Below are 12,948 nucleotides of genomic sequence, written 5' to 3' on the forward strand. Positions count from 1 at the left end.
AGGTGTTCACTGCTATTGCCATCATTAATGTCGCTTGTTACACTTGTGCCTTTCCTCCTATGTCCAGACATTTTTTCTACAGAAGCTGTTTTTTTAAGCTTTCATGTCTTAGTCATTTCAGTCAGCCTAATAACCATTACCTTTGGTATGTAGGTAAACAAACATCAACCTGCAGCAACCCTTTTTTAAATTCATTTTATTGATACAGAAGCAGAAACATCAGGCCTGCTCAGCCCCTGGAGAGAGGTTGGTGAGTCGGCCTTCAAACACTGCTGTACATAAATATAGGCCTTTCTCACAGATGATATGTTGACTAACAAACATTTCATTAACATAAATGTCTCCATAGTATTGTGTGTAGCTCACCAGCAAACCTAAACGGGAAAGATTCATCATTAATTTTTTTAGCTGCCCCAGATTTTTTTCCTATGGTAAGTCAAAATGTCTCCTGTGAAAAAGGCCTGAATGTGTTTCATTAGGAGCTGGACATTGATCGCTGAGTACAGCCTGGACACTGGAAAGCAGTGGAATAATGTTCTTTGTATTGTAGTCCACAAGTGTACAATGTCTGCTTTGACAAAATTAATGTTGACCTTTGTATGTTGCTGGTTCTGTATGTACACGGAATCATTCAGGATAATGTATTCCTGTCGTGTAATGCAAAAATACAAAGGTGACAATGATATTTTTCCATTGAGGCAACCATGTCCCAGTGTCCAGCGTGATCTTTAACGTCACGTGCCACATTTCTGCACAGCTGTCTCTGAGGATGTCCCCGAGCCTGCTGCTCCACTGCCACCTTCATTAGGTCCACCGTTCAGTGCAGCCCCTGGGGCATATCCTCTCGACACATGTCCCGCTCTCATTTCAGCTAAGTAGAAAAGAGACATCCATGTGAGTCACTGACATGTACAGTATAATGCTCCTCCATAAGCCTACATGCACTCTCTTTCCCAACCTCTAATACCCCTAATCTCATGGACACGCTGCATGACATAAGGGTTAGATAGAATAAAGTTAGATAGATTTTGTTGATTTGATAGAAAACAAAGATCCATTAAAGGTTCACACTGACTAACATGGGGCAGAGATTAACAAAGGTCTTATGTTCTCCATAGACTTAGCAGTAAGCCGATCATTCTGCAAAAGCCAAAATATCTGCAGGGATCAGTTAAAGTAAACAGTTTTCTGTGTTCTTCAGTTTACATACAGGATTAAAAAGCCTTTAAACTCTGAGTTGCTCCAGGTACCTTGCAGAAGTTTTCATAATGGCTGTTGTCATTATCTTACCAGCAGCACTACATGGTGTAATGATGGGCTTTTCCAGTTGCTCTCCCTCAGCGATGGAAGCCCGAATCTTCCTCACCACGTAGATGCTAGCTGGGATGTAAAACACAAAATAATATGACGTGTTGTAAATAAGTAGAAACAGCATTAAAGCTTTAGAGTAGTTACGTATGAGCACGTTGTCTTCATTTACTGGCCTTCAATAAATAAATGAAAACAAAGCCATGTTATGTGCGCTATAGATAGATAAGTAGAAAAACTCTTAAACAAGTCTTTCAGAACCATTATGAACACGTTCTTTACATACTGTATATTCAGAGATGGAAGAAGTATTCAGATCCTGTTTGTACATAAAAGTAGCATTGCCTCAAATATTACTTATTCTGAAGAACAACAGTATCCGCATCAAAATATACTGAAAGTGATATACAATGGCCAATTTCATAAGACTATATATTATTGATTCTAATAATTGATGCATGAATCAATATAACACGTCAGTGTTGCAGCTGGTGAAGGTGGAACTAACTAAATATCCTGTTGGGTAGTTTAATCTGTGAGAAGACATCAGAATGAGTTGGACGTATTTTGTACTCATAATCTGAAAATATATCATAACATTGAATTACTCAAGTAAAGTACAAGCACCTCAAAATACTTCGGTTTAGTACTTGTTTACTTTTCACCAATGCCCATTTGCATCAGCTCACATAACAAAGCTTTGTTTTCATAAGGCGTTACCTAAGAACAGACATTTCTACGGTATTCTAAACAAAGATCGATAAAGAAATCCTACCTTTAATCAGCAGTCACACCATGTTTGTTTCCTGTTTTCATAGAAAGGTGAGATGACCTTGTCTGTTGTAGATCTACGCTGCTTTCTGCCTTCACCTTCCAATATTAATAACCGAGCTGTTACAAAACCGCGCCGGAAGTTACATATCGGAGATAATACCTGGGGCGGGACTTACAGCCCCCACCTGTATTCTGATTGGCTGAACTGTTACGCAAAGAGGAATGTCATAACGCGATGCAGAAGCTGAGAGAGAGGACTCAGGGCATATTCATAGAAAAGAGGATTGAGATAAGCAAAAGTGTTTACATAAGGTTACACACCTTATGGACTCCGTAAGTATGATGCTGTTGGCATTGAGTGGAAACATGTTTAACATTAAGCAAGAGAAACAAGAAATTAAAGGAGAAGACGAAGAAGGAGTGTTTGTTCTGCAGGAAAAGTCCCTCTGACTGACGAAGCTTTGTGTATGACATGATTAGATACTGATGCATCTATGTGTAAGAGGCGGACTGTTGTAGCTGGTTGAAGTGGAGCTGCTTTGAGCTTTTTTAAATCCGAGTTTGAAGGAGGCATACCATTAAAAAAAAAAAAAAAAAAAAAGACAGTTTAGTCCAGTGATTCTCAAGCTAAGGGTCAGCCCCCTCCAAGGGGTCACAAGATAAATCTGCAGGGTCGTGACATGATTAATGCAGGTGATAGAAATGTGATAAAGTAGAAGAAGAAAGTCATGTAAAATGGAAATTATCAAAGTAGAAGTACCTGAAAATTGTAATCAGTCCCAGTTGACTACTTAGTTTGGAATTCTAGTGTTGGTCTACTACTTGCAAGACTTATTCACATATTGGTTATTTTTCAAATATTTGTGGAATTACTGTCCAATGTCAGAAACTGTTGGTATGACCGTGGTTAGTGCTCACGCAGCCGTGTTAATGGTAGTATGTTTGGGTAAATTTGCAGTAACGAGAGTTAAATATAATACTGACAATTGACAGAATAGCTAAGAGTCTCCTATGGAACAAACAAACATATTACAATCAAGGAGCAAAGCCAGACAAATTATTGACCTAACTGGTTCAGAAAATCGAGAAAATGACAACGTGAGGCTGTTTAATTTGACATCAGTGATACCTTTAGAGATTTCTATTAATTACTATGTAAGTCAGAATATACAGAGGTTAAACAAGAACAAGAAGCAGCAGCTACAGGCAGCATGAACAGAGGGAAAGCACCCGGTCTGGACAAGATACATGGTTCTATAAAAGGTTCAAGGAGAAGCTCATATAAACTCTATTAGACATGTATAATGAATCATATAATATTGGAACATTTCCACCGTTGTGAAGACTAACTACGATTACTGCAATATTAAAACCAGGTAAATCACCCACTAACTGTTCGTCTCTTAGACCCATTAGTTTAATGGGATGTGATTCTGTGCAAAGTTCTCTCTTGAAGACTACAGCAGGATCTTCCCCAACTGGTCAATAACGATCCAAATGGTTTTGTATTAAAAAGGTTTTCACAATCTCAGAAGAGTATCAAAACTTTATTTATTCTCCTCACATATCAGGACGCTGGAAAAGCTTACATGACCTTTTTTTTGTGACACAGTATCAGTGTGGTGTGGATTGTCAACTTTCACAAGGTAAAGTAAATGTGGGATTCGAATTATTTACTAAATATTAAATATTTGCATCTAATATGTCAGAGAGAAAACTGATTGCCATATGCCGACTATCAATTATTGAGGAAATTACACTTTATAATCTGCAGGGACAAAAATCAGGACTTTCTAACCTGTTGGCGACACATTCAGCAGAGTCATCATCACAGAGATTACATGAGGACAGACACACAAGAAGATATTGCAGAGGGAACGGGCTTATTTAAAGCCTCAAAAACAATTAACACAAGGTTGAAGTTCAGCCCTCCCTCCCTAGTGTATTTCTGTTTGTGTGTTTCCTCTCCCTCTGTGCCAGGTTGTCTTTTTACCTTGCGTCAGGCGTTTCAGCCCTTCCCGGGTGTTTTGTTCTCTGAGTGTTTTTATATCTTTGCCTTGTTTTCTGGGACCTTGCCTGTTTTTTGTTTTTTTTTTGGACTCTTGATTCTTGCCTGCTCCGTGATGGATCTGTTTTGCCTGCCTCACCATCCCGTAAGCCTTTTGTACATTTGATTTTTGTGTGAATAAATATTCACTGAACTGCTTCACCTCTGCCTCTGGTGTCTGTATGTGGGTCCTGCTTTTTGTTTTCCTGCTATCCTGCTTGTGCGACAGTATACTTGCAGTATTTAACATATGGGAGTATAGAGTCGTAGTAGTATTTTCGTGTTTGAACTCTGCATAGACAAATTTCACCATCGCATGTACAATGTAGCTTCATCAGCATTGTATTTGCTCAGTTATCATGATGATTTGATTTCTGCTCATTGGATCTTTTAAGGACTTTCAGTAGCTTTCTCAGAAATTACAGGAAACTGTGGCATCCCTAAAGCAAAGCATAAGCTCTGAATCCCTGCAGCTGTTTGTCATTATCTCAATGATTCACTTTCAAGGTGAGACGGAATACATTCAGCTTTACTGTGAAACTGCAAATGAGATATAAGCGGCAAACACACACACACACACGAGAGCAGCCTGTTGAGATACTGTCAATACTCTGGAATTATTAAGCAAACGGAAATCAGGGTGATCCATTTAATAATTTACTGTCAAGCATTTTATTGCAATTTACAGAGCTTCATTTATCCTTGTTCAATCCTAACAACCAACATTGTAATCAAGTACTTATTTAATCCAATATGCATTAGCCATTTGGAGCAGAAGCAGGGTGAAACCTACCTGGAATAAACACTGCGCAAAACTTTTCACAATAAGAGTACAGCAGTTTCTCATACAGTTGCATTTGTATATTCAATATATACACATAGATTTCATTTAACTTAAAACAGTTTCACACAGCAAGACAAACACAACTTCACACAGAAACCAGACGAATCTCATTCTTTCATAACAACAGCTTTTTTTTTTACAATAAAAAAAATGAACTGCAATCACCATGGAAACAAATGAAACAGTTAGTGAGGAGTTAAAGTCATAAGGAATGATGTGAGGTTGAAGGGAGGAAGTCTGAAATTGTTCAGTGTATACACCAGCGGAGGATGATTTTAAACTGCATCATGTAGGCAAGAAGCGCTACTCTAATGCTGATACTTTTTTCCATTATCATTACTGTGCTGTAAACAAAGAGGTGCTTCTTCTTCCCATCAAGCTGTCACAGTTTTTTCACTAAACAAGACCTCACACGAAACACAAACATTCACTAGAAGGATCTAAGAGGACAGCAGGTGTGCTGATGGTCAGGACCTAGTCCATCCTGATCTTCTGATTGGTCATCCTGTAGATGATGCTGTCGTAGCCTGGGTCCATGTTCCACAGGTTATAAGCGATGGCGATGACAGCAAGGGCCAGAGCGATCATCAGCCACAGCACGATGTTGAAGACCACAGCATAGTGGAAGTTGTACTTGTAGGCCAGGTTGTACGGGCTGCCAGGGTTACTCTGTAAAGATTTAAATCCAGAAAGGCAGATAATTTGCAATTAAGAATAATCCAACACTCAAATTCATCAAGTATAAGGACCGCTCTGATTTTCCTATGATCACTAGGAAGCTGATGACTGAGTCTGTCTTCGTGTCTGTGTTGGATTAGAGACAAACCTCTGCCTCCACTCAGGCACTGATTGGTTTCTGTGTATTTATAAAGCCCATAATGGCAACATGACATCATAAACTACTTCTTTATTAAACTGGTCTAATAATCTTTCTTTGGCTCATTCCAACAGGACTAAAAGGACAGTCTACACATGGACCCCCTCACACCCGCTAACCCCCATTCCCCTGACCCATGTTTACTGAGAGGGGATGATCAAAGCATTCTTTGGTTCCAGACCCAAGTCATAAAAACCAAGAAGCATAGACTGGAACTGGGTTTATACTTCATGCAAGGGGTTACCGTAAATACCAACGGTTTTGATTTTTAGTTCAGCCTCAGATTTCGCCCCTGAATACCACCAACACAACGCGACACACATACTCTATATTACTCTATGTACTTCAAGAATAATGGTGTTTACATTCTTTCATAGTGCACATATTGCACAGCTGGAGTTAAATCCAGGTAACATTTATTTTGCTATGTGTCGTTGCTGAGTAGCAGAGTACAGCTGTGTAACAGCCTTTTTGATTTGTCACAGCAGGAAAAGCACAAGTGAAGCGAATTTTGTTAACACTGGCTCAGTTCCATCCACTGTCCATGCTGGGGACCTATTAAGTGAACACAAATCAGTGTGATCCATTTAATAATTTACTGTCAGGCATTTTATTGCAGGTTACTGAGCCTCGTTTCAGTCCTAAAAACAAACATTATGATCAAGGCATGACCATGACCTTAAAAATGGCTCACCTAAATGCAACCATTTTTGATGATGCTTTTCCTGTTATGACATGCCAAAACAACTGCTATGAAATAGATCTATTGGCATTTTTAATTCTGATTGTGATGTCAAATAGGGAATAGGTGTGCAGAGGAGACACCTACGCGACATGTTTGTCTCTGAAAAAGAAGCCTGCTGAAGCTTTCTTCAACTGGCTGAATGTTTCTGGTCTCCACATGGCATTTTCACAGCCCTGACATTTGCATTTTTGACGAGGCTATGGTGTAGCTACAGCTTGTACATGCAACAGAGACAGTTTCCTGCCTTCAGCTCACACCTCCACATCCTGCCATTACTCTGTAAGCACACCTAAACAGTCACCACTGACCGCTGCAGGACTGCTGACATTTGACGTTCAAGCTGTGTGGCTCGCCCTATACCAATGATAAAAGCTGCATCCAAAGGAATCCATCTATGCTACACAACTACCAGGTCATCAGATTTCACCGTATGCCACCATAGCTTCTGTCCATGCATCATATTAGGCTAATATAGGATATGATGGTCTTCTGACCTGACACAATAACTTCTATTGAAGTGTCAACCACCAAATGGGGTCCCAGCCCTCATGGGGTTTACAAGACACTACTTACAAGAACATACACACGCAAGAAAAACAGAAAGCAAGTGCACATATGGTTTGCTATCCATGTTTCAAACACATACTCAGTTGACAATTTATTAGGCACACCTGACTTGAGCTAATGCAGTCTAACACAACAGCCCTGTTATAAAGCACGCTCTAATGATGGTTATTATGTTCAGTGTTTGTTGAAACAGTCATGGAGAGGGGTTGATTCAGCTTCATTTTGCAGGCTGTAATTTGCGGTGCTGTTGGAATGTGGTGCACGATACTGAGAGGTGTGTCTAATATTTAGCTAACTCACTTAAAAGGCCTTGCAAATTCTAATTAATGCTGGCATTGAACGTGATCTCTTCTGGTGACACACTAGAGGAACCATTATATTTAAGTTTGGCAAAATGGTAACAAATGGTTCTGCTTCAGACTTACAATCTGTTTGGATTCCAGGATCGAACGGGACTTCCTGGTCAACGGAGCCTCGAAGGTCTTCACTGTGACAACCTCCACCACAGCACTGTTGCCATAGAGACCATACACATCCTCTCCAAACTACAAAGAAAAAGACGCAAAGTGTTATTGCATGCAGAGGTTCAACAAAAAACTGAGGTGATTAAGTCAAAAAAAAAAGGCCTATTTAGACCTTGTCCTTACTTTCTGCAGAACAGAGGCCAGAATGGCGGTGGCATCACGGTACTGAGGAGAGTCTTGGCCATAGAGCCTGCTGAGCTCCTCCAGGCCAGATAGCTCCAAGGAGTACAGGTCAGGAGAGTGGTCCTTCGCCAAATGTCTGTGTCTCTGCAGCTACAAGACGAGCACAAGGCACCCGTGTCACAGTGCAAAGAATATAAGCATTTTCAGGAGAGACGTTCAGCAAACCCAGACGACTTACCAGAGCTGTGATGTCGTGCAGCACTTGGACCTCAGACAGGAAGAGCAAATCAGCCTAGAAAGCAAAAACAGCAAAGAGGTAAGGAAGGAAAAAACAGACTCCCACTTCATAAAACTTCCCTTTAGTTGTAGATCTCCCCTGAATTCAAGGAAGATATATATATTCTAAATATACTAACAACTTTAACTAGTTTCTTATGAACATGCTGATTTGTATGAAGGACCATATTCTACAAGACTAGGCCATTAACCCAATAACCTCTAATTAAACTCTATTGATAGTAAGGAGGACAGTTGTTGTACATGAATTGTGATCTTAACAATATATCCCCCAGAACAAGGCATTAATAAGTACTATAAGAAGACTGATTAAGAGCCAATATGCAACTAATATGCATGATACTACGCAGTTAATGGTGAATATGTGTAACTTAATATAAAGTGTGACTCAAACAACATATAGTGAATACTGCAAGCCAAGTGCATGAGAACATGCTTTTTAACACCCTATTTTGGGAACAGAGTCATGGCGGGACAGGAAAACCATCATTTTGCTCTCTAAGTTTGTTATATAATGTAAATTGCCAGTATGGTTTTGTGTGGATGAGTGCAATGTTGCTGTTTAAAAGTGACCTCTGCGTTTCTGCTGAGGGAGCTGAGCGGCAGGGAAGCCAACACAGAGCCATCCTGGGACAGACGGGCACGGATCTGCTGCAAGGTGACTGGTAGATCCTCAAACACAGCATTGGCCTTGCCCAGCATATACAACCTCTGAAAGAGAAGGCAGACAGACAAGAAAATAACAGATGAGCCTCCTGAGAGTAATGTCACAGATGTAAGTATGCTCTGTTCAGTCAGAGTTTATTTTCATTACCTCCTCACTCGGGGCCAGCTGCAGCACGACAGGGGTGTCCTCAGCAAACAGAGAGTGGACTGTCTCTGCAACACTATCCAAGGTGAATGGTACCGGCTGCAAAGAAGAAGAAATTCCCACTGACTAACTAAACACTTCAGATATAGTCACATACTATATTGGGTGTGCCAAACATCCCCATAATACCACAGTCCAGTCTGACTCACATTCTCCAAGGGGTAGGAGGCCACACTCTGAGGCAGGGCCAGGCTGTCAATCCCTCTCACCACCACCAGGATATTAGCCCGGGGACGCTGGAACAACGGACCAGCCTGAAGGCCAGGCCAGGACAAATCCTGTACAAATGAACACGCACTGTAAAGGCTGGGGGAGCAAAATCATCAGCTTAAACCTGCCTAGGGACAGCAGAAACAAACTGTGAACATATTGACATACCATCACCTTTTAAGTTGATATGGTGAGCAAACTGTTGAGTATTTACACATCCAGCAGTTACAGAGCAACAGTAGCATTAATTTGAGGTACCTCTTGAACAGAGAATCCCATGGTTAAAGCCACCAGGTCAGGGATCTTCTCGCCAGAAACAGGCCAGTCTCCTTTCTGGAAAGATACAAATTCTGGAGCCTGCAGCACCGTTAAACTGTCTCCATGTGCACCTGTGAGGAAAAAATGAGAGGGCTGTCAAAAATAGAGTCACAGTACAAATACTTCCAAGAAGAAAACAAACATTTTCTCACTCTAACAAAGTTGCTAAGAAGTTCACAAGTGTTCAATGAAGAAGGAAAAAAGTAGTGCCCATCACATGTGCAATAGCTTTTACTAACAATTCCACCTGCAATGATTTAACCAGTGATAGATGTGAAGATTACAGTTTTACAGCACTTCACCTGTCAGTGAAGGCACAATACAATAACTAATCAGTGCCTGAAATCTCCTTTTACTGCTCAGCATAGAGTGAACACCTGATTGATTATTATGTGGGGAACGATGAATTCTACACATAAGAGTGACTGTAACCAGCAATGCGGGGTTTCACATTCCCTTGTAATAAAAAATAAAAGGGATGACTACAGAGGATTTAGACATTTCACATTCATCAGAAACACTGGGACACATCACCCACTGAGAAACAAATCAATGCTAATGCTCAGCTGCTGTTGCAATGATAGAAAGTAGGACGTCTGAAATGAGGAGCACTGTCCCTTCTGTCAGTGTGATGTTAATCATTCTCACTGGTACGTTAGGCGCACATTACAGCAAACACCAGTGCCAGCCTGACTGGACTTCACTGGTCAGAGTAAAGATAAAATATGAACATCACAGCCATGGATGGAGGCAGAAACTCGTGACAGAGAGCTGATGATGAACGCCGAGGAGGAACTACCGCTTCACAGCCTGTCACATGACACTCTTGTGTAAATGAGTGACCAGCAACGAGGAAGCATATAAATGTACAATTTCCCTCTAACGGATATATCGACAAACATTTTGCGAGGCTTCGTTTCTCACAGGAAAACAACAGTTAGACATTCTCACGCTCGCTGATTGGCGTTTACACTTTGCTAATGCGTGAAGTGATTACAGCGATAGCAACAAGCTAACACTAGCATCTTCAGTTTTTTAACCCGCTTGTTCGCACCTCATGTCAATCCAATGATACAATACTACAAGTGCAGCAAGATTATTTCACACAATCTTGTTCATGCAGCTGCTCAAAACGCTATAAATATCGAGCATAATCTTTCTTCAGAAGGCTAAACGAGAATGCTAACGATGTTTCAGGCTAGGTTAGCGAGCTGTCATTTGCACATACGGCGGATAAATGACTTTAAAGCGGTAGATTCATGTGGGAGAAAAAAACGTCCCAAAACATGAATCATGATTGTCTACCGTGGCACATTTCTTACCGGTTGTTATTAAGAAGCAGAGGACAAACGCCGCGGAGAAAACAGCCTCCATCCTTCGCCAGTTTGTCAGCGACATCTTTCTCCTTGGTCTAGCAGAGATCAGCTGACCTGACGTCACAATGCTGCAAAGAATGATGGGACAATATCTGACACAGCACAGGTACTGAATACTACCAACCGCCAGGGCCCTGGATGGTTTCTTGTCTTGGGTCGGTGGTGCCTGGGCCCACGCCTCAACTTGTGCATCTGCTCCATGCCTGGGTAGGTCGGACCATGACACCCAGTCAGTCATCCACCAGAGTCATGGGTATCTCTCTCTATCTCTCTCTCTCTCTCTCTCCCCCCAATTTATTTATTTTTTTTAATTTGTCTCCTTTGCTGTACTCTCCTCTAGTTCTCTGTCTTTGACTCATCTGCCTCATAGAACAACTTTTCATTCTGTTTTTCTGTTTTTGTTGCTATTCCTGATAAATCAGACAGACATAGGATCTGTCAGAACTGCTTGGGACAACCAATTTAATTCAATGTAGAGTTATATACAGTTGGGAACCCTAACAGTCAGTATTTAACAAGTTTAGTTTGCATTATGTTTTTATTTAAGTTTGAAGCAGGATCCCAACATTTCTCATGTTACCAGACTTTGTGAAATGGGCAGGTCAGTCTAAGTGTGTTGGGCCTTTGTATGGAAGATGTGATGTAGAAATGATAGTACCTATATTACAAACTTTTGGTAAAGCATACATCGACGCAAAAAAAAAAAAAAAATAGAAACATGTAAAAGACAACTATCGTAGACTATTAAATTATAGGAGGAGGAAGAGAAAAAACAGACCACCACACTTTGGTGTGGTATTATGCAGACACTCAAATCTAAATGTAATCTGAGCATTTCTATTCCTCAGATGGAACATCAAGAAGCAGTTCAGATGTACTTTGGCAGGAAATAAATTTTGAGAAAAGCTGTATCTTGAGTGCTGGCTTAGTTAGGGAGTATAATTTCAACTACTATTAGTTTTCAATAGCAGTTGTCTGTATGACTGAAAATATTGCTTTGGTAGACTTTCCCTCAAATCAGTTAATTCACTGGACTCCTTTCTGTTCATTTCTACGTTAATAATTCAAAATTCTCCATGAACCGCACGTGAACACGTGTCTTTCACGTTAGATTGTGACTGTGCAGTGTAATCCTGTGTAATATGTACGCCTCACAGAAACTTAACAGCCTTTCTTTTCCACCTACATGATGTCCATTTCTAAAACATAATAGCTGGCTATTAGAGGCTTATGCTCAGAGCCATGCCTTTATCTCTAAAATTACATCCTGCTGCTCAGTAAAGAGGCTGAACGTGACGCTCCTGCGCCTTCTGCCTCAGGATATGACTCTCTGACTTCTGTGTTTGGGCTGAGAAACTAAGGTCTGCGAGGCTTTTTTTTTATTTTTTCAGCATCTCAATTAGCTGTCTGACAGCCTCTTGTCACTCTGCATCATTTACCAGGATACGGGCCAACCCCCTCTGCCTGGAGACGGCCGCTAAAGCTCCGACCTCACCCCATGAAGCTCTCTGAACTTTGCAGCTAAAAAAAAAAAGCATTCATGTTACACATTCTTAGTAATCTTCCCAGCATAAAAATAAATCTTGAGATCATCCCGGCGCCTGATGATGATTTTAGTCTGCTTTCAGTCTTTCTTCAGAGGATTTCTCCAGGGGTTTATTTATGGCTCGAGGGGCTGGATTGCCCACGTCCCTCTCTAAAGCTCCATTGTCAGCTTGTGGATCAACTAACCCCCCCCCCCAAACACACACACACACACACACCCCTAATTTTGTCCTGGCTCTTGGCAGCCTGCCAGGCATCTCTTTGCACCCACTCTGCAGAAAGAGGGCAGTTGGGAATTTAGTCCGTCTATCTGCCTTGCATGGCTCCCTTTTACTTCAGTCGTCATTTTTGTGCATTTTGCTCAATGAGATTGTCACGCTGACGCACGGCGGCTCATTCAGTGTGTTGTCCGGAGCCTCCCAGACAGATGTGTTTGTCTCTGCAGCGGCCCTTTACAGCCACTTGCACACATTCATGTGAGAAAAGATCAAACGGTGATCCATACACTCAAAGCATATTCCC

The 12,948-nt window shown here is 41.1% G+C and overlaps 1 protein-coding gene and 1 long non-coding RNA gene across 2 annotated transcripts; both read right to left on the reverse strand.

The window, feature by feature from the left end:
• Positions 1-187: 187 nt before the first annotated feature.
• LOC143330044 (uncharacterized) lies at positions 188-2,224 on the reverse strand. Its single transcript, XR_013077928.1, has 3 exons — positions 2,084-2,224; positions 1,291-1,380; positions 188-871 (listed from the first exon to the last, which is right to left on the reverse strand). It is a non-coding gene; the product is annotated as an uncharacterized LOC143330044 (long non-coding RNA).
• Positions 2,225-4,764: 2,540 nt separating this feature from the next.
• On the reverse strand, positions 4,765-10,964 carry atp6ap2 (ATPase H+ transporting accessory protein 2). The gene is made up of 9 exons (XM_076747136.1): positions 10,828-10,964; positions 9,446-9,576; positions 9,127-9,255; positions 8,921-9,016; positions 8,680-8,817; positions 8,048-8,101; positions 7,810-7,959; positions 7,588-7,707; positions 4,765-5,642 (listed from the first exon to the last, which is right to left on the reverse strand). Exons 1-9 carry the CDS (start codon positions 10,901-10,903, stop codon positions 5,448-5,450), a joined length of 1,089 nt encoding a protein of 362 aa, XP_076603251.1. The 5' UTR covers positions 10,904-10,964; the 3' UTR covers positions 4,765-5,447.
• Between the last annotated feature and the right edge of the window lie 1,984 nt (positions 10,965-12,948).

This window comes from Chaetodon auriga, chromosome 13 (genome assembly GCF_051107435.1).
Source record: "Chaetodon auriga isolate fChaAug3 chromosome 13, fChaAug3.hap1, whole genome shotgun sequence".
Lineage (NCBI taxonomy): Eukaryota > Metazoa > Chordata > Actinopteri > Chaetodontiformes > Chaetodontidae > Chaetodon > Chaetodon auriga.